Source organism: Engystomops pustulosus, chromosome 1 (genome assembly GCF_040894005.1).
Source record: "Engystomops pustulosus chromosome 1, aEngPut4.maternal, whole genome shotgun sequence".
Classification (NCBI taxonomy): Eukaryota; Metazoa; Chordata; class Amphibia; order Anura; family Leptodactylidae; genus Engystomops; species Engystomops pustulosus.
The window spans coordinates 8,960,326-8,985,010 of record NC_092411.1 but is presented as its reverse complement, the minus strand read 5'-3'; the positions used below and the strand labels follow the sequence as shown (position 1 = coordinate 8,985,010).

The 24,685-nt window shown below is 42.2% G+C and overlaps 1 protein-coding gene across 1 annotated transcript in view; it reads right to left on the bottom strand.

Annotated features, from left to right (window-relative positions):
- SETBP1 (SET binding protein 1) overlaps positions 1–24,685 on the bottom strand; it is a 128,437-nt gene that overhangs the window by 95,145 nt on the left and 8,607 nt on the right. The window contains exon 2 of the mRNA XM_072132855.1: positions 16,529–17,157. Coding sequence (XP_071988956.1) covers positions 16,529–17,020 — 492 coding nt within the window. The 5' untranslated portion in view covers positions 17,021–17,157. The remainder of the gene's footprint in view (positions 1–16,528; positions 17,158–24,685) is intronic.

Here is a 24,685-nt window from a genome sequence, read left to right as displayed (position 1 = left end):
CTGCTCTATAACATGCTGCCTGCAGATAGGACACTATGTACAATCTGCTCAGCTCCTCCTGCTCTATAACATGCTGCCAGCAGATAGGACACTATGTACAATAAGCTCAGCTCCTCCTGCTCTATAACATGCTACCAGCAGATAGGACACTATGTACAATAAGCTCAGCTCCTCCTGCTCTATAACATGCTGCCTGCAGATAGGACACTATGTACAATAAGCTCAGCTCCTCCTGCTCTATAACATGCTGCCTGCAGATAGGACACTATGTACACTCTGCTCAGCTCCTCCTGCTCTATAACATGCTGCCTGCAGATAGGACACTATGTACACTCTGCTCAGCTCCTCCTGCTCTATAACATGCTGCCAGCAGATAGGACACTATGTACAATAAGCTCAGCTCCTCCTGCTCTATAACATGCTACCAGCAGATAGGACACTATGTACAATAAGCTCAGCTCCTCCTGCTCTATAACATGCTACCTGCAGATAGGACACTATGTACACTCTGCTCAGCTCCTCCTGCTCTATAACATGCTGCCAGCAAACTTCTCTACAGACCACATTCAGATGTCAAAACTTAATTTATATAACAGGTTAAAAGCTATAAGGACATGGGTATGTAAAGAAATATCAGTAGTGTATATATGTCCCATATGTACGAGCAGCCTATAAGGAAATAAAACCTGTTCACCTAAGACCCTATGTCTGTCATGTAAGCACAGAAAAGGAAAAACCGCAGAAGGCAATAAGGCCGAGAGGCCATCACAGGCCCATTATACATCTATAGGACACATCCATGCACAGAGTTACTCTAAATCCCTATAATGGCATTGGGTGTTGTATGATCTCAACATTCAATCCGGGTGGGGGCAGGGTGGCCCCATCTCAGCATCTTCTACCCAGATCCTGTTACATAATACAAATCCCAACACCTTCTATTAACAGAGAAACATCTGTCTCCTCCTCATGTGCCGGAATCTCGCGGCCGCCTGTAGCCGGATTAGAGCTGCTCCTACTTGTAACGCGGATCAGTATAGAGGCAGAAAGAAGGGACGCATCCGACATTCCCCAACAACCTCCAGTCTAGGACCAGATGTAGGAGGCCATTCCAGACTTGTAGGGGCTATAATATTCATACAGGGCCCATGGTGGTCTTATCCGCCCCTGCTGGTGGTGTCCATATCATACAGGGCCCATGGTGGTCTTATCCGCCCCTGCTGGTGGTGTCCATATCATACAGGGCCCATGGTGGTCTTATCCGCCCCTGGTGGTGGTGTCCATATCATACAGGGCCCATGGTGGTCTTATCCGCCCCTGGTGGTGGTGTCCATATCATACAGGGCCCATGGTGGTCTTATCCGCCCCTGGTGGTGGTGTCCATATCATACAGGGCCCATGGTGGTCTTATCCGCCCCTGGTGGTGGTGTCCATATCATACAGGGCCCATGGTGGTCTTATCCGCCCCTGGTGGTGGTGTCCATATCATACAGGGCCCATGGTGGTCTTATCCGCCCCTGCTGGTGGTGTCCATATCATACAGGGCCCATGGTGGTCTTATCCGCCCCTGGTGGTGGTGTCCATATCATACAGGGCCCATGGTGGTCTTATCCACCCCTGCTGGTGGTGTCCATATCATACAGGGCCCATGGTGGTCTTATCCGCCCCGGCTGGTGGTGTCCATATCATACATTGCCCATGGAGGTCTTATCCGCCCCGGCTGGTGTTGTCCACATCATACAGGGCCCATGGTGGTCTTATCCACCCCGGCTGGTGGTGTCCATATCATACAGGGCCCATGGTGGTCTTATCCGCCCCGGCTGGTGGTGTCCATATAGGAGCACAAGCCCATAGTCCATATAGAGGATGCAGTCTACTAGTTACCCAATGAGACATTGCTCAGACCCCGGAGAAACAAGTCTTATTACACGTCTTCTATCCACATTAGTTCTCACGTCCTCTTGTGCCCTCAGCAGTAATTATTTCACAATTATGATAATGGCCAGAAACTGCCCCGACCGGTTTGCTGCCTACAGATAACCGGCTTTGCGGACGGTTGTGGTCAAACCAGACGGTTTGGGCAGCCCCTATTTATAAAAGTCAGGAACACGAATGCCATCGATTCAAACCACTACCCCGAGGAGGACGAGAACTGTATGGAAACTGGAGGTCTTCGAAAAAATTGGAGGGAACTAGACAAAATCTCAAAAGTAAGGGGGGGGGGGGGGGGGGGGGGGGTTGGTTCGCCATATAAAATTTATGTAATGGTGTCCTTTTAGGTTTCCAACTCATTTAAGGCAACAAGACCAATCACAAGGCAGCCATTGTGCCCAGAATACAAATTTTTTAAAATTGGCCGTGCAGATTCAAAAGTGTCGCTCCCGAGCCTTAGGGTGCGTTCACATGTGGTGTATGTGGCGATAACGCATGCATTTTGAAACACAGCTGAGAAGAGGAGATTTGTAGTCCATGGCTGTAAAAGGAAACCTACCATGAGGAGTCCACTGAAGTAGATGCGATGGTAGATTCCTCCTGCTGCCTCTGTCCTAATCTGAAATTTAATAATCTTAGAACCAAACATTACACGTTAAAAGCCTTTATTTTAGGAATATGTAAATGAACTGCAGAGGCTCCAGGGGCGTGGAAAAGCCTTAGCTCCCAGTGCCCGGCCAGGCTAGTACACGCCCCAGGAGCCTCTGCCGTTATTTGAAATATTACTAAAATAAAGTCTTTTAACAGGTCAGGTTATTAAATTACAGATTAGGGCAGAGGCAGCAGGAGGAATCTACCACCACGAGTACTTCAGTGGATTCCTCATGGTAGGTTTCCTTTAACATTGCAGTTTGTAAATGCAATGTCCTGAGGCAAATCCCCTCTTCTCAGATCTTGTATCGCGTTGCATACGCCACGTATGAATGCACCTTCACGCATTACATATTTGGCCCAGACAACGGTTCATGTGCTCTTTATGAGCAGCTGGAAACAATCCAAGGCCAGACGTCTTTGGACCCGGCTTATCTTCTGAGATGACAAACATTGCCTTAGCTTTTTCCCTTGACAACTTTTGAGAAAATGAAGTAATCTCCGTACACAGAAGATGATGTCCATCCGGCTGGTTGGGTAACTTTACTTACCCAATATAAAAAGAGATAAAACAAATCACAGAGTAAACATGACTATTACTATTCAATGGGCGCAAACAAAATAGTTATTCCTAAAAATCCACACACAGGAACCATCGGCTAAAAAGGTGGAGAAACTTGAAGAAGCCGTCGACAGACATCACCTCGGAATCAAGGAATTAGACATTTTTAAATTTTACATGCACCACCCTTTCCCCCCCCATTGGATCAGCCAAAGCAAGGCCACCCCATTAGAGATACAGGAAGGACCAAAAGATCTAAAATCCATGGCTAATCCTTTCGGAAAGATGTGGTAGGGTCCGAAGTGCCAACAACTCAACTACTAGCCCAACTCTTTGGAACCACCATGGGCCCCCCTTGTAGAGGCGACAAACCCAACTAGAAAAATCAATGGTGGTCAACACATAAAACATCTTTAAAAAGGTAATATAAAAAATAAATAAAAATTAAAACCTGAATGTGGTCTTTACATAAACTCTTGCACTTTCCATAGAAGGATTTCTGAGATTCCCGGCTGCCCCTCCATTTCCCTGTTTACACAGAAGTGCAGACACGGAAAGAAAGAGACTCTGTGCGGCCGCCATCGCCCGGATGGAAAATCAAATAGAATTCGTTTGTAACATTTTATAAAGATTCTCTAATACTTCTATAAAAAGGCGGCCTGTTAATGGAAATTCTTTTTAGAAGTGAAGCGATCTCGTTGACACCCTGGATAAATAAACTCCATGAATGTCTCTTTGTGTAACAAATAAAAGTACGGAGGGATAGGTGCGGCCATCCCTGTAGGAAAGGTTAAGAAGAAGCAACGATCTTCATCAGTCGCTCGTTGTCCTCCTAGGTAAGTGGAAATCAATTAGGACTACTCATGGACTACTCATGGAGGACGAGGCTTCGGCAGTAGCTATAGATTTCATAAAAGGATCCAAAAATGTTCCATTCAAAAGACCCAACCCCACTCCCAACATTAAATACTAAACTTGACTATACATTAGGCATCAATAGGCAATATACCCCCTTCAACCCCTCCAATAGGTCCCTTCGACTCCCTGAGAATAGAGGGGGTTCGTCTGGCCAAATGGTGGGGGTGAATAAAACAAGTGAAGCCCCTGGAGCAGCGTGGAGGACAATAGGCATGTTGGAGTACCCAAGCTCATTACCAAGTTTTGTCTTGGTAAGAACTTCAGATCATAAGGTTGGTTAAAGTCCATGGCTTGTCACTGCCAAACCACCCACTTTGTGTGTACATCCTTAAAATTATAACCCCCCACCCCCTCAAAAAAAACTTTAACCTCTCCCTTTCAACTTCTTCCTATATGGCCACATAGAAACAAAAAAGGTGGTCGGAGTGGTTTGAGGCTACAATTTTGCTAAACAAATTAGGTAGGACAAGTATTTATTCAGGAGGTGGACACATGATTTGCTTACAAAGCCGACACTTGACTACTCATTAACCACGGAAAGCAATTGTATATCCAGAAAAACCAGAAAAAAAAAAGTAGTTGGAGGGGAGAGACGAGCCAAAACAGACCCAACACATAACATGAACAGTTATTACGAGTTACTCACATAAGATGTTGTTACCTGAACAAACACGTATATGTTAAGGGTAAAGATCTAGAAGTAATTCGCCTGAGCGGATAGATCATCAGGTTCAGCTGACCAGAACGCAAACCTTTGTGTTAGCTGTCAATCAAAGTCACAGCAGAAGGCACAGACGACGATGATTGACAGCTTCACTTCCAAGGCAGTAGTCGGGCTGCATCCGACATTTGGCTCGTTGCACATGCAGGTCCTAGTCTAAGCCAGCACCCATGGGACACTCAGAATCTCAGCTGGTCTATCATGCACCAGTCAACCGGCAAGTACCACTATAGAAAATGTCGAGAACACAAAATATGTGCCAACAAAACTCAGGGAAGCCCGGCAAACGTCTATAGAAATGATTGTAACGACTAAAGCTTCTGCGGAACACCACATCAACAGCCACCAGCCCAAGCCGACAGGAGATGACAGAACTTGTGCTCGATGCATCAGATCAACGGGAACTAGAGCAAAAACTAGACTGAAACCTTAGTGCAGATTTTGGTTCATGTCATCACTCCAACTCAAGGCAACAAGGGCCAAAAATTTGCTGCCCATTTAGAGGGTGAGCAATAGTAACACAAGTCTTCTGTGATTAATGGACCAGAAAAAAAAAACTAGTTCAAAACTTCTACCAGTTTGGGTAAAAGTTTTAAATTAAAGAAAACTTTCTTGAAATAATTTTGGTTTTAGGGAATCCTAACAGGACACAGATACACCCTAGACTAATCAAAGTGCTGTGTGAGAACCTTTAACATAGCATTGTGGCACGATTAGTTTTGGAGCGATTTTCAGAGTCAAAATTCAGAAGTTTCATGGTCTGAAGAAGATTTCTGGCCTAAAGATTTTGATGACCATGTTCTCAATAGGATATTGGTAGGGGTCTCATGTCCACCATCCCCACAGATCAGTTCCTATGCAAGTAAACAAGAGCTGGTCTGCAGTAACCTCTTCCGACCACTAAGAAAACAAAGCTCATTGCTTCCATTTTCATTCTTTGTGCACGGACTGCCGAGAACAGCTGGTCTGTGGGGGTGCTGGGTGTAGGACCCCAACCAATCTGATGTTGAGCACATATTGTAAAGACCAATAACCAAGGTTTGTAACTTAGAAAACCCCCTGTAAAGATGTTCTGAACTATAGATTGCTTCTGTCTGTATAATGGTTGCTACTACATTTTCATATTTCATCTCCGTGATGATATTCGACTCACAGCCAAAGAGACAAGCCAATAAACTTGCCGAACTGGTTTTTGTGGTCTTCATGGAGGCCATCGTCTGGATCCACACAAACATGTTTACGGTGAACTCAAAGGTAAGAAGTTTGTCGTCCAAAGATTCCATCTCTGCTGTCAGCAGTCCTTTACCTGGCACCTTCACCGGAGAAGGAATGTAGGACACCTGACGCCACAAGTGCCAAGTAGAGGATGTTGAAATAGTAAGCTTTTGTCCTGCCCATGTTTTAGATTCTCCTTTGACTTGCTTGTTGTGCTAGTGGTGTTACTTCCCTGTGCTAAGACTGGTTGTAACAGCTCAGCCATTTTCTTAGTACAATGGAAATTTAGTGGACTGTCGGTACAAGTTTAAAACTACTACCGTAGCTTCCATTATACCAAGACTACATCAATGGGGTCTTGTATGGAGTAAAAGTTAACACCAAAGACCTCTGGTATCTTTACTTGGGAAAAAAAAACAAACCCCAAATATTGGGCTGTAAGCCAGTAGCACGACCCTTACTCCCCAAAACGACGGCCACCAGAGGACTCTATAGGGATTAGATGGTTGGCCAATCCCACCATTTCAGTGAACAATTTTGTCAAAATGTATGACCAGTTTGGTTACTTCTGCCTTCAGAAGGTCCTTAGTCCTTTGCCCTCAGTAGAGAGACACAAGGTTTCCCTTACGCACTAGATGGTTTTGGGGCTTGGCCAGCCTCAAAGGGATATCTCAGTTATCCTCAGCTATCCTTAAACTAGAGAATAGGGAAAATTTTCATAGAAAAAAATAATAATTCGATGTAGTTAGAAAATCTCTCAAAACCAAAAACAAATTGCCCCATAGAAAAATGCATGTAGCTCCATTAGTATAAAATAATAAGAATGAAGAGGATAGAGGAGGAATTAGGAGCAATTCGAGTCCTAATCGTAAAGGGCAGTCCAAGCCTCCCCATTTCTTATGTCCCCTTACATCTTCCATGAGCCGAGAATCGGGAGGTCCCAATACACATTCCATTGCTGGCCAGATCTGTGAATTTGGCTAGAGTCAGATGATCTCAGATCCCTTGCGTGCCATGTGTAGCGTTCCTTTTTTTTCCTACTTTGAATATGATAAAACAGTCATGAAGATTGCAGGACCTTGCAGTATAAGAGCCGGGAGTAAGGAGTCACTGATCATCTTTGTTGGAGATCAAGTGCTCTCACCTCAGAGAAGCTTCAGTGGACAGGTCTGCCCCTCAAAAACTAAACCTATATTAACCTCAATATAAAACCAGAGAGACATTTCCAAAGAGTCTTCACTTTCCAGACCAACCTTCCATCAAGCCTCAGTAATGTGTGGCTGAGCTGTAAACGTGTTACTTAGTTAAGTAAAAAACCACACTCAATTCAGCGGTCTACAAGCTACTTCTTGTCACCAACTTTTCCCAGCGTCCCAGAATCTTTTTCAACACCCGGCGTAAAACCGTGAGATCTAACACGAGCAGATGTGACGTCCCATCACACATACACATGTCACCAGGGACCCGTAACACTTTCCCACGCTGGTCAGGAAGCAGATTAACTACTCGGTCTACATCGAGGAAATACAACGAGTAGAACTTCACAATCCAAAAAGTTGTAAAAAAAACACTGCGTGCCTATAGGATACAGAAACAAAGCTACTGTAGTACGTGGCCCTCAATGTCATGTGATCTTCACGTTGCTATAATACGCTACAGGAGAATCATAATTTCTCTAAAAACGTGTAAAAAGGAAGCAAGTTGACCACAATTTGCTTTAGAGTTTTCTTTGCATTTCCAGTTAGCTTTTTCTTTGCAAAGAAAACCACAAAGTTCTGTAAAAAACAACACAAAACACTTACATACTGTACACAGTATCCACGGAGTGCAAATTCATAACCAGCGGTCTACAAGCTGTGGTCCTTCAGCTGGTTTGAGATTTCTGACCCAATACTTGGAGATATTCTATTCTAGATGTTCTATGGAGATATTTCGAAAAACTTTTATGTTCTAGGACCACAGGTTTTCCCCTATAAGAAAATAACCAACCCCAACCTGGTTCAAGGCGATTTTCCTACGGGCTAAAAGGGGTGCAATGGGTCTCAAGGACCTTAAGGTGTCATTAGGTTCTCCTCCCCATATGAAGAGACAGGTACTATAATGAACATAAGGTCTGTTGCCTGGTACAGGGTTTGCATTGGGGCCTAGCAGCTTATTATTATGCCTCCAGGTAGCTAGAGCTGTCTAATATTACCTTCATTAGAATTTGTTAGTAGTAGCTGGACTGCAAAATGCATTTCAATTTTAGGATCATAGCTCTAAGTGCACTGAGGGTGTGTCCGCACACCCTGTGCTCCAGGTCAGAGTGCACTGGGAGAAGCTATTACCTGGTCAAAACTGCTGATAGATTGAGTTTGAATGCTTTAAAAGAAATTCCATCTTTTGAAGAAGACAGGAATCTCAAAATGGTCTCCTTGTGGGTGAGGAACTCAGAAATTTGGGCAAATTTAGGCTCCTATAAGGGCATCATATGTCAAGAAGATGAAGTGGAGGATGGAACGGTTTCCACTACACCAAGGAACTGGAGTTTGAAGAACCCAATACAAATATGCTAAATGATAGTCATGGGGTCATGCTTGAGATTTCACAGAGGGGCCAGGAGATTCAACTCTGCCATACCGTCCACAGTTTGTTTCTATTAAGCCTTCACAAAACAATACGAGACGCAACACATCGAGCCAAACGATTGTCACACTACAAATCCCAACACGTCGTAGCAGGCAGCGGCCGGTCAGGCGTGCTCATACCGCAGCTCCTTATCAACCATCGGAGTCGCATGATGCTTTAGCCTGCAGCACAAGTTCTTACACCATCAGCTAATCTTTAATTCATAGTTTAAAATGTCACAAGAAATAATTGCTGCGGGTCAATCCGATGTCAAAAGACTTTGTAGTAGTCCAAAGCTTTGCTGAAAAAGAATTCCAAAACTGAAATCACAATAGGAGGCATGATATGGATCCAAGGGAGGTCTGATAGTGAGGATCAATAACAACAACGACTTCATGTAGCTACTGGCCAGAAGGGTAGAAAGAAACTGTATTATGGAAGATCTCACCAAAATGGTCACAAAACTACAGTCCAAAATGACCATCACTCTCAGAAGACCACTCGTTACCTAGACCAAAGTCCCACCCTGTGTTACAGATTCTGGCCATTTCCCTTGAAATAATCACTCCCGTAAGATTCTTTATCACCTCAAAGAGGTTTCCGGACTCATCAAGAAAGAAGGTTCCTAGAGAAGCAGCAGATCGGTTAAGTTGATCTTTTGAGATGAAGGAACAGTAAACACAGTCTAAGCTTTCCATATAGCATGAAGGGCCTACAACTACAGCTGTGGTTTCGTTCACACCAGAGTTGTCCAAGTGCGGTGCCTGGTTTTGCAACTCAAGCCATAAAGTACCTGTATATTTAGGGATCTGTTTCGGAAACTGCAAACTGTTCCATAAAACCCAACTTGATACAATGTTTTGAGGTCTTTAATAGCATAATTACTTCCCTGCAACGAGAACCAAACTAGGGGTGTACCACAACCTCATACAAAAACGTGAAAACCGATGTGGCAGCAACTGAAGAGCCAAATGTTTGCTATAAATGTCCACGATATTATGATCCCCTTGATAGATCGGGTAGTTGACGCCCTACGGAACATACTTTAGATTCTCTTAGGGTCCTATACATCAGAATAAAGAAGGGACCGGTTGACTTTCAGACGTGTAGTGGGAACTCCCAGTTTCTGCCTCCACAGACGACAGGCCGGGGATCAAATGTGGCTTATACACTGGTACAAATTCTACACATGAAGCTCTTCTCCCGGAGTTTTGCCCCAGTATTTGTCCAATCGTGACTTTCCATCCTCCAAAAAGGCAGACGGTAGTGTGAAGTATATAATCTTTTATCCACGTTTTATCAGCTATATATATATTATTCTAGACTCTTAATAAAGCCCTCAGCTAATATTCTAACAAAACTGTCAAAACAAGTCAAAACACCTCGCGATGTTCTTGGGCGTCAACGCATTTGCCAGGAGTTGCTAGGATTCCTACAACCAATTATTAGCTAAGCCTGTTAAAATTAACAACACCTTTCTCTAGTGAAAAAAAAAACCTGGAATGAAATGTATATTCTCAGCTCCCATGCAAATCCAGGAAGGAGTCTTCCACCACCACCAAGGTCACGATGACCTTGAAGCGTCAAGCAGTTGGCATCTGAAGTTGAGTCCCGTCAGTAGCTCGTTACACAGACACAAATGTGATCAGTCACAGTTGGAGAGTCCTGTGCTTGTATGGGATACAATTTCTTGCCTCGTCGTATACAGTTACAAAAGCCCCATTGAGCTTGAGTTTTCATTGACTAATTTTTTATGCAATGACAGTTAATTCAATATCCACCATTGTACATCCTCCAGATCAGCTGCCCCGATAAACCGAGCAGATGCCTCGAATGTAAATACACTAATCTCAACGCAAGTCCGGCTTCTATAGAAGGAGATGTAGGCAAAGTGAAAGAGGCTGAGAAAGAAAAAAAAAAATCTGATTTAAAGGGTTTTTCAAAGAGCGTTCCTTGCCGAAAGCAACAAATGGCCCGGGACTGAACAGTTGTATGCTAATTTCCTGGCGTGTAGCATTCAACAAGGCGCAAGGCAGAATCTCATCTACATAACGCTTCTTCTGGAGCGTGACTTACAAAAATATATATATATATGTGTGTGTGGTTACATGCAAATGGAAAACAGCCTAAGGCACAGAATCCAAAGCGGTACATAGTCAATTTTTGAAAGGTGCATTTGCATGCAGATTTTCCATGGTGAAGGACGGGAGGTTACGTCTCGGATCTAGTGGATAACAGGGAATAGGTAGAGGAAACAAACTCAAGTTCCAAGATATTAGAGGAGAAGATGCAAAGATATTTTTAATAAATTATAGAGTTGAGTAAACCCTCATCTAATCCATTAAAATCTAAAAACTTTAAGGGGCTCTGACTAATTAGATGTCCAATGATCTTCAGAATAGATAGGACAAGCAAGCTTCAGGTTATATGAGAAGTTTTGAGGCTGAGGGAACAGGTGCCACCATTCTGATGACCAGGGGAGCTTCCCGTCTAACAAGAGGACTCACGATCACCATCACTTCATTTATTAGATAAAACAGAGCAATCTGTACAGCCTGTGGCCAATTTTGGCCAGAAAGTCTAGAGGCCAGCCATATTCACATCAAGAGGCTTTGTTCCAATCATTTCTGCAACTATTCTACTTGAATCGGCAAAAATCCAAACGCTCATAGCCAAAAAATTCCCATCGAGATGAATGGAATAATGTTTTTAGGCACAGAAATTTCTGCGATGAATATACCCTCACAATGCACTTGAGTTGTTTCCAAAAAATCTGGGCACGATATAACAGCTGACACATATTGTGACTCATCGAGTTCCTATGGGATGAAAACCGGTGTCCAATCATAAGGCAAAATGCACAGTGTAGCCAAGAGATACTTCAATAACACATTCATTACATGGAGTAGGGTTATTCATGGTTGTGAATAGAGAGTGTTAAATTGGATGTACTTGTTTAACCAATAGGTACCTGGAGTAATATTGGACTCGGGCGCTCTAGGTCAATAGTAGATAACGGTTATGGGGGTCTACATTTCATTCTATTATCAACAGCTTTCAGAAGACCATCAGAAGACCATCAGAAGACCATCAGAAGACCATCAGACTTATTGTTTCCAAGTCTGGACCATCATAGGATTTTCTGACACTCTGGTGGGCCAGTCCGATACTGGCTTGGACTATGCCTTTGTGGGTGGCTCCAGAACACATTTAAAGCTTTCGGCCTTTGTGCTGAGCTCAAAAATAACCCTAAAGGACAGTTCTATTTATAACAGACACATGGGAAAGTGGTCAGTATCTCTGCACTCCCTAAATTAACACATGCTACAAACCATGGGACTCCCCGTGTATAGTAGACACTAGCAGCTGCAATCTGACCGGCCCGGGAATTGAATCAAAGGCTGGAGAAGAAAGACAGACCGAAAGAAAGAACCAACCTCCCCTCAGGGGCAGAGGGGAAACACAATACCAGACGCTCTCACACTTTACAAATACAACGGGGCCTTATTTTATTTTCTGTCCTTAACAAAGAGCTATTGGTATTTTCTCCTGGTTCTTTGCAGCATCCAGTAGAGCAGATGGTGTCCTGCGCTCTCCAATCCCCGCTCTGCACACACAGGGGAAGGAAGATACGAACCAGCAGGGTGGATCCAACATCATATTATCTTGTCTGTGAGCATGGAATGTGCTCAGATTATGAATCATGCATGGAAAATGTGTCGAAACCCTTCGCAAGTTGCTATTATTAGAAAGCACGTCAACGGTGCACCGGGAATAACTGGGTCCTATTAAAACAAATGACAGAACGTTTGAAGGCAAAACAGGGCTCTAAATAAAGAGATGAGGGAAGCAAAAGTCTCTGTAAGGTTCAGATTGCCCCTAAAAATCACTTCCAGGTCCAAAGTCGTCCTCTCTGGTCAACGTTCAACCCTCTATGGTTAACATTGGGCGATATAATGGACATTTTTGGTCTATATTAGATGGAAGTTTTCTAATTCATAACTTTATAAACTGGGGGTGAAGTCTTTTCTAGAAACCATAGCGTTTGCTTTTCTAAAAAACACATCTTAAGAACAAATTACTGGATGCTAGTGGTGTCCTAAGGTCTTTCAATGGTAGATATTACTTTTGGTCATATATCACATCACTTGTAAGAGACAAATTAGGAATTTATGGTTTAAATATGGTAAAGTTTTCCCAAACAAGCAAACTAGTTGACAGTTCCAGGAATGTCCCATTTACTGTAACACAGATCTAATGAACCTTCCAATAGATGAATGATGAAAAACTCAACGACTCCACACGCCTTCACTTCACTCCATAAACTACATAGTAGCTAATCTGATGCCGTTCTAGGTCAAGGACACCAAAGCTGGCAGACATAAAGCAAACATAAGAGAGGTTTGCACATTTCAGTTTCGCAACGTTGCTAGACCAAAACTCGAACAGGGAAGACTAGGTCAACTTTGATTGTGCCAACCACAAAAACAACCACAAATCTATCAATTTTTCCAGTATTAAACAGTACAATGCACAGTAGCATGGAAAGAGGAGGTCAAATTTATGGCTGCTAATCCACAAAAAATATTTCTATGGAATAATGTTCCGACAAATGATGATTTATCCATCATCTCAGAAGTGGCCAGTTTGAATGACTACAATGGAAAATATGGCAGCACTGGCAACGTTATTGTTCAGCAGATGATGTTGTGCTCAATGGTCGGCCCAAGCATCGACTTCTATCTTATGTGTATTCCCACCTTATGAGCTCAGATTTCTTTCTCTGCGCATGTTCTGCTCTATTAATGTCTTAGAAACCTAAAAGGTCTCCAAACCAGATGGTGCAGATAGACTGTCTGGGATTTGTGGTTGAGTATTGCATGCTACCTGCTTCTAAGTATGTCACGTTATTGAGAAAGGAGATGGGAATCCCAACATTTTTGGAACTATCACTCATTGAGTGGAATAACCATTTACTGTAGGGCTTGCCAAAAGTGGGGTAAGAAAAATGACGAAAACATCTGTCGGGTGGCAGGACGGGATAGAAGACAGGAACGCATTAATGAGAGATTTCAAAACGGCTTTGACTTATTGCCTCAGAACACATGTGAACCGGCAGATAAAGTTCAGGAAATCCATCGAGGTTCAGATATTAATTCACTGCACTAACATGTGAATCCCATTATCCTTTATGGCCCATGGATAAAACAGAAGGGAGACGGCAAAAAAACTCAAGTTCTACTTGGAAAGCTCTTGAAGGGGATGTAGCAGATTATAAAAAAATGGTGGTCTGCTTCACCTCCCCCCTCAATTACCCACGAGTCTCCTGTCCCCATATCTGGTGTTCACTTAAACAAAGGTTAAGGTACAATCCCTTATAGTTATAGGTATTGAGGTACAATCCCTTAGTAAGGTGTTGCGTTTTGGTGGTTATAAGTGGTGGTTGTATCAGTGATTTAAGAACCTACGGGATAGGAGACTACGGGATTAAGAACCTACGGGATTGGAGACTACTGGATTAAGAACCTACAGGATATAAGAATATTGGATAAAGAACCTACAGGATATAAGAATATGGGATAAAGAACCTACAGGATATAAGAATATTGGATAAAGAACCTACAGGATATAAGTAACACAAGACCGAAGAGAAGATGAGATCCACCACTGCATCTAACCTTTGCTACATTGAGCCTACGCGTCAATCTTTGGCAAGAAACCTTTCTATGATCCAAGTATTTCTTCAGAAGACTTTGAAGATGTCAGCTAGTCAATGATTTGCCAATGCACCTACAAAAAATTTCACCAAATAGATCCCATTTTTTTGTTGTTGTTTTGAACACAAGTTCCTTAGAGATTCTACGACAGAAGCGACATCTTTCTTCTCAACTTCAAACACATTTCATTATCCACCAGGAACCTCGGCCGTGAAAAACAAGACCATGAAAAACATCTTACACCTTCCATTTGGAATCGATAACGTCCCATCATACAGAGCGGCGGGTAGTGCCAGTCTTTGTCCACCACCATGCTGTTATTTAAATGACTTTGAAACTTTCTGTGGTTTACCACCCGGCGTTATTTGCATCGATACAGCACAATTCATGCCACTGAGCCATATGTAAACATTAGCCGAGAAATGTGCTTTAAAATATCAGCAGGGAGCAAAATCCATTTCTGTAGTTTGCAAACCAATTGTTACAACTTCAGCGTGAGCCCCGAGAACTTAGCAGATCCCTGCGCGGTTGTCAACACATGCAAACAACTAACACGCATACCACGCGCACACTAGAAAACACATGCCGTTCAATCCTCATTATTCATCGTTCTTCATTATTTTAGCAACAACAAAAGTGTTTGTTTGACAACTAAAATTACCATACTACACGTATCACGACGATGTCCAATCTCAGTCAGTGCTGTAATCATAATTGTGGAGGCTTCCAAGTTTCTATGTCCTAATGCTTCCATCTTTTTCCATGTCTCTTTCAAGTGGATTCCGACCATGGAAAAAGATTCCTGACCCCACCTCTAGGCTCAAAATAAGATGAGTGGTGCCCAGTGACAAAACGTAAAAAATATACAAACATAACAAAGATGAACGTTCACCACTAGAGATCACAGGACTTGATTACCGCGTTCGGCCACCCGGCCCAGACATCTTGCCAAATTGACAGGTGAATAGCCAATCCGGCAAAGGAACATCCCTAGCTATTAGCCATGGCTATCCATCTCTATGCACCACTCATCTTGGAATATCTTAAGCAAAGGAGATAAGATAGAGTCAACGTAGGTGTAGGCAACACATATTGAAAAAGCCAGAAAGATGTCCTACAGTAGACCACCTAAAAAGTCACATTGGCTTATAAAGTGGTCTAAAACACTACACCATTTTGCTCCACTATAACTCAAGATAGTTTGAGATGGATGGAAATGGTCAGAAAACCCGGAAGTCTTATTGAACCAACTATAGAACCAGAAGATGTCCAACAGGAATTCGACAAACATTGGCCAAAGTACTCAACAGAGAACCCAACCCAGTACAGCAATATGTATGAAATAGTTCTACTTTTGCTCAAACGCTCGTGGTATTCAAAATGTATGGACACCAGTAACTCCAGACCTGGAAAGGCAGACACTATTCTATTGGCTGAAAATCCATAAGCGCCTTTGTTTTACACTAGGTTTATTATAGATGCGACCATTACCGACCAGGTACAGCTTAAGACCCTACCAGAAAAGCCAAGTAATAAAAAGGTCAATAAGGACAGATATGTAACCCGAAGCAACCACATGAGGGTCATATAGCCAGGCAACTGATTAGGAACATAACATACATGAGTCATATCACGCTCTACATTTATGCTAATCACACTATGTTTATGCTAATCCTCCTCCTCAACACATTCACAAATCTAGGTCACACTGTTGGTTTTTGCACAGAGAACAAGACTTCTGTCATGTTCTACTTTCAAGTTGCATCAAGAACGCTTCTACTGCTCTACAGATCAAACCGTTACTACTCATTCCAAATCGTTATAGTAGTTGATGTGGGGTACACCCTCCCCTCAATGCGTGATATAAAATAGGGAGATCTCTCTTTAGAACATGCTGGTACCCAATGGCCTCCCGTCATCATCTGCGTTTAGAATTAGTCAGGAGGTGTCTCTCATATAGCCTACACCTTATATATAGTCTTCCTGTCCTACTTCATTGAAATTCTCATTAATTTTATTTTCGTAGAAGCCAATGTAACTGTAGACTTTCCTTTTCATGGGTCTTTAGGGCGAGTCTAAGATACCTGAGGTCCAAACCAGTAGTACTGCAATCTAAAGAACGCATACTACATGTAATGCAAAGTGGTATTTTAGAACTTTCTTTTAGGCACCACTGAACAATGGCTACGAAACTGAATTTCTTACCTTCTTTTTCATGTGAGCTCTCTCATCTTCCTTTGCAGGTTTGCTATTTTTCCCAGATTTGGAGAGTTTCTGCTCTCCGGATTGCTTTATAGTAATTTTAATCTCTGGGGGGCAAATATAGTTCTCCAAGTTTTTCGGAGGCTTCTTTGCCCTTTTGGTGGTTTGAATCTTAAGTTTTAGACTTCCCTCGGCAAAGTTGGCCTCCTTGATGGAAAACTCTTGTTCTTCCAAACCATCCCCTGCCACCCATTTCTCGCTATCTGCGTTGGAGTTTGAATCCACATCTCTTCCAGATCCTAGTTCATCCTCTTCTTCTGGTTCCATAGACTCTCCATTTCCAGGTCCAGTCTTGGTGGCCCCAGGTGCTGGCTTGATGGTGGCGTCTCCACCAGTAGAGCCAGACGTTGAGGTCTTCAAAGAAGAAGCAGACGGAATAAAGTCTGTCTCACAACACCGCTGTCGGTTGCTGCTCATGTTTTCGCGTTGCTCCATGGCAAATCCAAAAATCCACTGACTTCTGACCAAAGTATATTGGAGTTAGACTGGCAATACGGTCTATAGAAGTAGCAGTAGTTAATTTATCGCCTTATAGAGTCCAAAATCAGCAATGGCGAGAGAGAATTGGAAATCTGAAAAAAAGGAAAAACAAATAGTCAATGAAGAGTAGTCTTACTTTTAACTAATGCTTATGCCAGAGGCCCCTTCACATTATCTACTCATTAATCCCATTTTCATACCTTCTTAAAAAAATTTTACCATACATGATCAAAAGATCTAAGAAGTCTTAAAAGTTGTGATTATCATCATTATTTTCAGATAGGCAATAAAAGGTCAAACAACTGAAGTACGAGAAGCCAAACAATGGAAAACTCTGCTGGAGGAATCTTGACCAGACCAGATCTACAACCACATTCCAAGGAGATCGAGCCCGAGACATTCCCTCCATCTCTTCTAGGCAGCCCAAACAACTTACTTTCTACACAAGTCTTTAGATTCATTTACAACCCTTTGACCCGCTTCATTGTAGGATACTATAATACAACTACTCCCAGGGGAGCTCGAGGCACCATGATCTGACTCAAGTCCACAGATGTTAGGAAGTTGGAGGGTGTGCCGATGGGTTACGTTGTATCAAGTATCTACACAGACAAACAGTTCCTAGAAATTGTTGTGCTACGGTTTCTTTGATCTGCCACGTTAAGAGGTGGGAACCTGCTAGAAGATGTTATCGCTGCATATAAAATTACTCTATCATTCAAAGAGGAAGCATAGAAGCAAGTCAACAAAATAATTTTTTTGGACAAGTCAACTGGGCATAAAATAGAGTAATAAATGGGAAATTCGAATTTGGTAAGCAATAGAGATTAGAGATGATCGGACCTGACTTTAGCAGTTTGGATCCAGCTGCACAACCCAGACAGTTGGTAGGGGCTTCATTTTGCCCGATATGTGCTGGCCGCACAGCCGAACCCAAAACCAAAACGTCAGGTCAGCTCATCTTTATTTATGAAATTCTTCATTTACACAAAAGGTTTAGAAACATTTCAGGTTCACTAGTTGAGTAGTAGCCTAAAGTCACCTCTTTTCGAGGCAGGTGCTACATAAATCACTTTCCTGGTACAGCACAGGCACGGGTGGAACATGTTACGTTCGGCCTGTACAAGAGACACGGCATTGTCGCAATATTCCATCGTCTTATAGCCGTAGGCTGAAAAACGCGTCAAAGTTGGGAATACGTCTCCTTACAAGATTTATGACTTTTGGTTTAAAATTTAGGGTACATGGATAAAGCCGTATATCACGGTAATCATCTTCACGTCAGAATAAGCAACAAGTAGTCATCACTTGAGTCTCGTCAGCCAATACAAAGCAAAGCGATCAGGTTACTCTCTTCGCTTACTGTACTGGTAGCATTTTTTAGCCGCCCACACCACCGGAATCTGCCATTACATCTCACTGGTGATACATTTTCGATAATATTCTAAAAAAAACGCACAGTGGATCCAGTCAATGACAGACACTGATCCACCAAGTTGAGTTTCTAACCCCATTTCTACATTATCTTCAGGATGTCCCCCTATTTACCATCAACAAGTTTCTAATAGTTGAGTCTTTTCTACAACACATCTTTGGGACCTTGATGGTTGAATTCTAAAAGGTGTATCCTCAAGTACCGAGACTAACAGTCCAAAAAAAATGATGGGGTCTGTAGTGGTAAATAAAGAAATGGTTTTCAGGAACCAGTGAATTTTCTTATGTCCATAGTGTCTTCCGACTCTTCCCCAACAAACAACTTCAAGGGAATTCAGGAAAAGTTGGGCTAATGGAATTTTTATTGAATGGTCAATCCTTTTGGTTTCCATTGGGGAAGTGTCTGGCAGTGGCTTACTCTACTCTATCCACATAAAAAAAATACACAAGCTCAGCCAAATCCAACATGGGAGGTCGAGAGGAATAGCCATTTGCCAAATGATCATTCAAGGAAACGTTTTTCACGGAGAACGGGCAAAACTGTTGACCATAACATGGTCAAGTTCTAACAAATTCTTTCAATAGAAACTTTGGGTGGGCAAAGCTTGAACAGTCATAATGATCATCGCTATGGTGGGCTTTCAGGACCTTTGGTGTGGTGTATATCTACGGTCCTACTCAGACTACGAGATTCTATACAACTAGCTTGGGTCATATTTTTGGATGATGAGGTGTCCACCAGTTGTTTTTTGCTATAGATGGCCTCCATAGTGTAGCTGACCTCAAGTTTTGGCAAGTTCCATTAGTGATCCTTTATGATCTATAACCATCTATAGAATCTTCCTGCCTCATTTCCTCCTCCCACACAAAATGTGACGGGAACGAATACATTTTCCCATTTATAATTTGTCATCTTTATTTATTACATTCGTCGTGAGCGGAGACGAGGCGTTCCTCTAGAAACGCGAGGACACGGGGGCTGCCAGGCTGGCAATATTACAGTAAAAGGGTTTATTAATGCAGATAAATGTACATATCTCCACATAGATCACAGGATTTATAGCAAACGTGGTTAATAAGCTTCAGGGGGGTCATAAAATAGCAGACCATAGATTTCCCTGGGTGAAGTATAAACGCTGTCATATGGAATTACGGCACCGAGCGACACTCAATCTGACCGCAGCTATGAGTGAAAGCATTTTACGCGTAAGTGCAGCTTCACCAAGGAAACTCAAGCCCTGAGGAACTGCTGGAGTAGACGGGTCCCGACAAGGTTCTACTCTCCAGATAGTTACTAATGAACCTATACAACATACTTTTAAGAAAAAACTAAATTAAAACATTGTTATTCAAGCAGTTTCTTACGCCTTTGATAAGATGGTACCATAGGATACGGCATGTCTAAGGTCAACTGACTCCGGAAGTACCGGGAGGGTCGTACAAGTTTCATCAGACATGGTAGCTCTTCTTAATACATGCCCCATCCGTACACTTACACTATACTGGGGCAGTCCTGTAATACCAGGCACAACCTGCAGACAGGGGTGGCGCTGGTTCTTAAAAAATAACAGCAATGTTTTTCTAATTCTGGACAGCGCTTAGCTCTCTGCATTGAAGTGCGCTAAAGTTCCTCACCTCTGCAATGCATTAAAGTTGTAGCAGGATTGAGGTTGCAATGCACAATGCATTATCGTCGGACAATGTTCTGTGAACTCCTCCGGACGGGTAAGTAAATGTGCCCCAATGGCTGTTACCGAATTAAATATATGGAGCTTCTTTTCAGACCGTAATTTGCATGGAACACTTTGTGGAGAAATTTTGGTGCAGGTTGTTGGATGACCCATTTCAGATGAGGTCAGTCCTTACTGATAAGCCACTCCCCTTCACCTTAAAAGGGCAGAAAATGGTACAAGCTCAAAATAACTCCTCCCATTGGTTCTACGGATTTTAATCAAGCAGCAGTGCAGCAACAAGATACTTTGTGTCAAATTTTAATCGGAGGAAAGCACTTCCTTCTCCTCTTACTTTGGCAATTATTATCCTCCTCCCTTCCTACTCTGCTTTACACTGTGGAATCTCTGCTGAATTCCTTCTTGCTAGCAAGATTGACAGACTTTCACTGACTTGCAAGATTTTCCATTATCCTTGCTTCTTCCTGCCGATCTGTGGCCAACTCCATTTTATTGGAAAGGATCAAAGGATATAGAAGTCTATGGAGAAGGAAGGGAGTGGGGCGAGTCACAACAGCTAGATTTCCACTCACAAGCTCGGGGGAGACTGCAAATTGCAGACAGTGACCTATAGCAGGAGGGACTCAACGTGTTGTCAATTTATATAGACATCTATGGAGAATGGATGGGCAGACTCAAAGCCTCACCATCCATCACAGAGGAAGCTGCCGGATAATGGAGATCACATAATAACCCGAACAAAGTTACTCCTAATTTACACATAATGGACTAACGATATCTGCACAATTTGAGCAGACGAGTCATTTTTAAGACCTGAACTCGAGTAGTCATCACACAAATAGAAGACATTGTAAGACCATCAGTCATATAGAAACTCCAACAGGAACCGCGGCTTCACAATGACGGAGGAGACGCTCACGACTTCATCTTCCCACAGTAACCTGATCGCACAACCTCCTCCTGTAACTTTCTAGTAAATTCCTGATGACAAAAACCGGCCTGCAAACCCAAGTCACAGAACGGGAGCATCATGGTCAATGCAAGAAGAAAACTGAAGCCTGAAGAGCTCTTACCCCAAGTCAACAAGGCAGCGGGGCGGACACGGATAATGCTTCTAAGAAAGATCTGTGTACACTCCGAGTACAAGGAGGCAATGACTTATGACCATTAATGTAAACAGCCGGCAATGGCGGATAACAGGGAAAGTGCGGCCTCTCCATACTGCAAAGTGTCATCCACAGGGAACTTACAATACAGAATAATCCCTCAGTGTTATTATAGTAGTTATATTCTTGTACATAGGGGGCAGTATTATAGTAGTTATATTCTTGTACATAGGGAGCAGTATTATAGTAGTTATATTCTTGTACATAGAGGGCAGTATTATAGTAGTTATATTCTTGTACATAGGGGGCAGTATTATAGTAGTTATATCCCTGTACATAGGGGGCAGTATTATAGTAGTTATATCCCTGTACATAGGGGGCAGTATTATAGTAGTTATATTCTTGTACATAGGGGGCAGTATTATAGTAGTTATATTCTTGTACATAGGGAGCAGTATTATAGTAGTTATATTCTTGTACATAGAGGGCAGTATTATAGTAGTTATATTCTTGTACATAGGGGGCAGTATTATAGTAGTTATATTCTTGTACATAGGGGGCAGTATTATAGTAGCTATATTCTTGTACATAGGGGGCAGTATTATAGTAGCTATATTCTTGTACATAGGGGGCAGTATTATAGTAGTTATATTCTTGTACATAGGGGGCAGTATTATAGTAGCTATATTCTTGTACATAGGGGGCAGTTATATAGTAGTTATATTCTTGTACATAGGGGGCAGTATTATAGTAGTTATATTCTTGTACATAGGGGGCAGTATTATAGTAGCTATATTCTTGTACATAGGGGGCAGTATTATAGTAGCTATATTCTTGTACATAGGGGGCAGTATTATAGTAGTTATATTCTTGTACATAGGGGGCAGTATTATAGTAGCTATATTCTTGTACATAGGGGGCAGTATTATAGTAGCTATATTCTTGTACATAGGGGGCAGTATTATAGTAGCTATATTCTTGTACATAGGGGGCAGTTATATAGTAGTTATATTCTTGTACATAGGGGGCAGTTATATAGTAGTTATATTCTTGTACATAGGGGGCAGTATTATAGTAGTTATATTCTTGTACATAGGGGGCAGTATTATAGTAGCTATATTCTTGTACATAGGGGGCAGTATTATAGTAGCTATATTCTTGTACATAGGGGGCAGTATTATAGTAGTTATATTCTTGTACATAGGGGGCAGTATTATAGTAGTTATATTCTTGTACATAGGGGGCAGTATTATAGTAGCTATATTCTTGTACATAGGGGGCAGTATTATAGTAGCTATATTCTTGTACATAGGGGGCAGTTATATAGTAGTTATATTCCTGTACATAGGAGCAGTATTATAGTAGTTATATTCTTGTACATCGGGGGCAGTATTATAGTAGTTATATTCCTGTACATAGGGGGCAGTATTATAGTAGTTATATTCTTGTACATATGGGGCAGTATTATAGTAGTTATATTCTTGTACATAGGGGGCAGTATTATAGTAGTTATATTCTTGTACATATGGGGCAGTATTATAGTAGTTATATTCTTGTACATAGGGGGCAGTATTATAGTAGTTATATTCCTGTACATAGGGGGCAGTATTATAGTAGTTATATTCTTGTACATAGGGGGCAGTATTATAGTAGTTATATTCTTGTACATAGGGGGCAGTATTATAGTAGTTATATTCCTTTACATAGGGGGCAGTATTATAGTAGTTATATTCTTGTACATAGGGGGCAGTATTATAGTAGTTATATTCCTGTACATAGGGGGCAGTATTATAGTAGTTATATTCCTGTACATAGGGGGCAGTATTATAGTAGTTATATTCCTGTACATAGGGGGCAGTATTATAGTAGTTATATTCTTGTACATAGGGGGCAGTATTATAGTAGTTATATTCTTGTACATAGGGGCAGTATTATAGTAGTTATATTCCTGTACATAGGGGGCAGTATTATAGTAGTTATATTCTTGTACATAGGGGGCAGTATTATAGTAGTTATATTCCTGTACATAGGGGGCAGTATTATAGTAGTTATAGTCTTGTACATAGGGAGCAGTATTATAGTAGTTATATTCTTGTACATAGGGGGCAGTATTATAGTAGTTATATTCCTGTACATAGGGGGCAGTATTATAGCAGTTATATTCTTGTACAGAAGGGGCAGTATTATAATAAGTATACTTTTGATGGCAGGGCCCGATACTATATTAGTTGTGGCTGGTGTAATTCTTAGTTCCTATGGACAATAGCTGAATGGACTTGGACAATGACACCCAATTTAGTGAGATAGGAGCGCGCTGAGAGCAGCTGTCACTACCCTTCCTCCACTAGACTTGGCAGCTGATACAAAGTGAGCAACACTAGAGAAGAGTCCTGGGCGGTTAGTGAATAAGAAATCTGCTCTTTGTCCTGCGGCCTGATGGAATATATAAAAAAAAACTGTTAAAAAGTTTAACTGTTCTAAAAAGGTCTTATCCCATGGATTGTTTGTAATTTTTACTACATTCTAGTTAATTGTTTTTTTAAATTTTTAACAATTTTTTCTTCTAGTTAAGATTAAAGATCAGACCGGTCACTCGGGAGTTAAATTCTCCGCATCTACTCAACACTGCATTAAAAAAAGAAAAGCAATTTAAAAGAAAAGGTCAGAGGAAAACAAGGACAAGCGGCAGCAGCGGCGCAGTACACAGCCAGATAGATCTGGTTCAGGAGGAAGGCGCTCGCTGCATGACTCACCTACATCACAAAGAGGGAAAAAAACCGAGCTACAATGTCAGGTCATGGCGTCCATGACAAGCGCTGTCACCTGGGACAGGCCTGGAGCTGACGCCATGTGTTTACCCGCACAAGGCTGGAAATCATTAACCACAAGGCTCCTCATTGTTACAAAGGTTGTTGGGAGAGAGGAAGTAACCGGCCGATTCCGTCAACGTCGTGTAATATTAGGAACCAACCACAATTATTTATAGAGCCGCGCTTTATCTACACTTTCTCTAGAATATTGGCGGCCATAGAAGTGAACGGAGAGAAGAGCACATGCACAGTCACATCATCGGGGGGGGGGGGGATGGAGTTGTGGGACACCCATTAAGGTGATAAATACAGGTGACATATCATACCCACATCTTATGACAGTGGTGGCGAACCTATGGCACGGGTGCCGGAGGTGGCACTCAGAGCCATCTCTGTGGGCACCCAGGCATTACCCCAGCACAGAGTTTTCCAGAAACTTCCTGCAGGAAGAGGAAGTAGGTGTAGACAGGGCTGGATTATCATTGGAGCTGCTGCCCACGATTCTTCTTTCTCAAAAGCACCCTGGAGGAAAGCTACAAGAATTATGTGAACATCCCCTCCTTCATTTAATGCTATTGG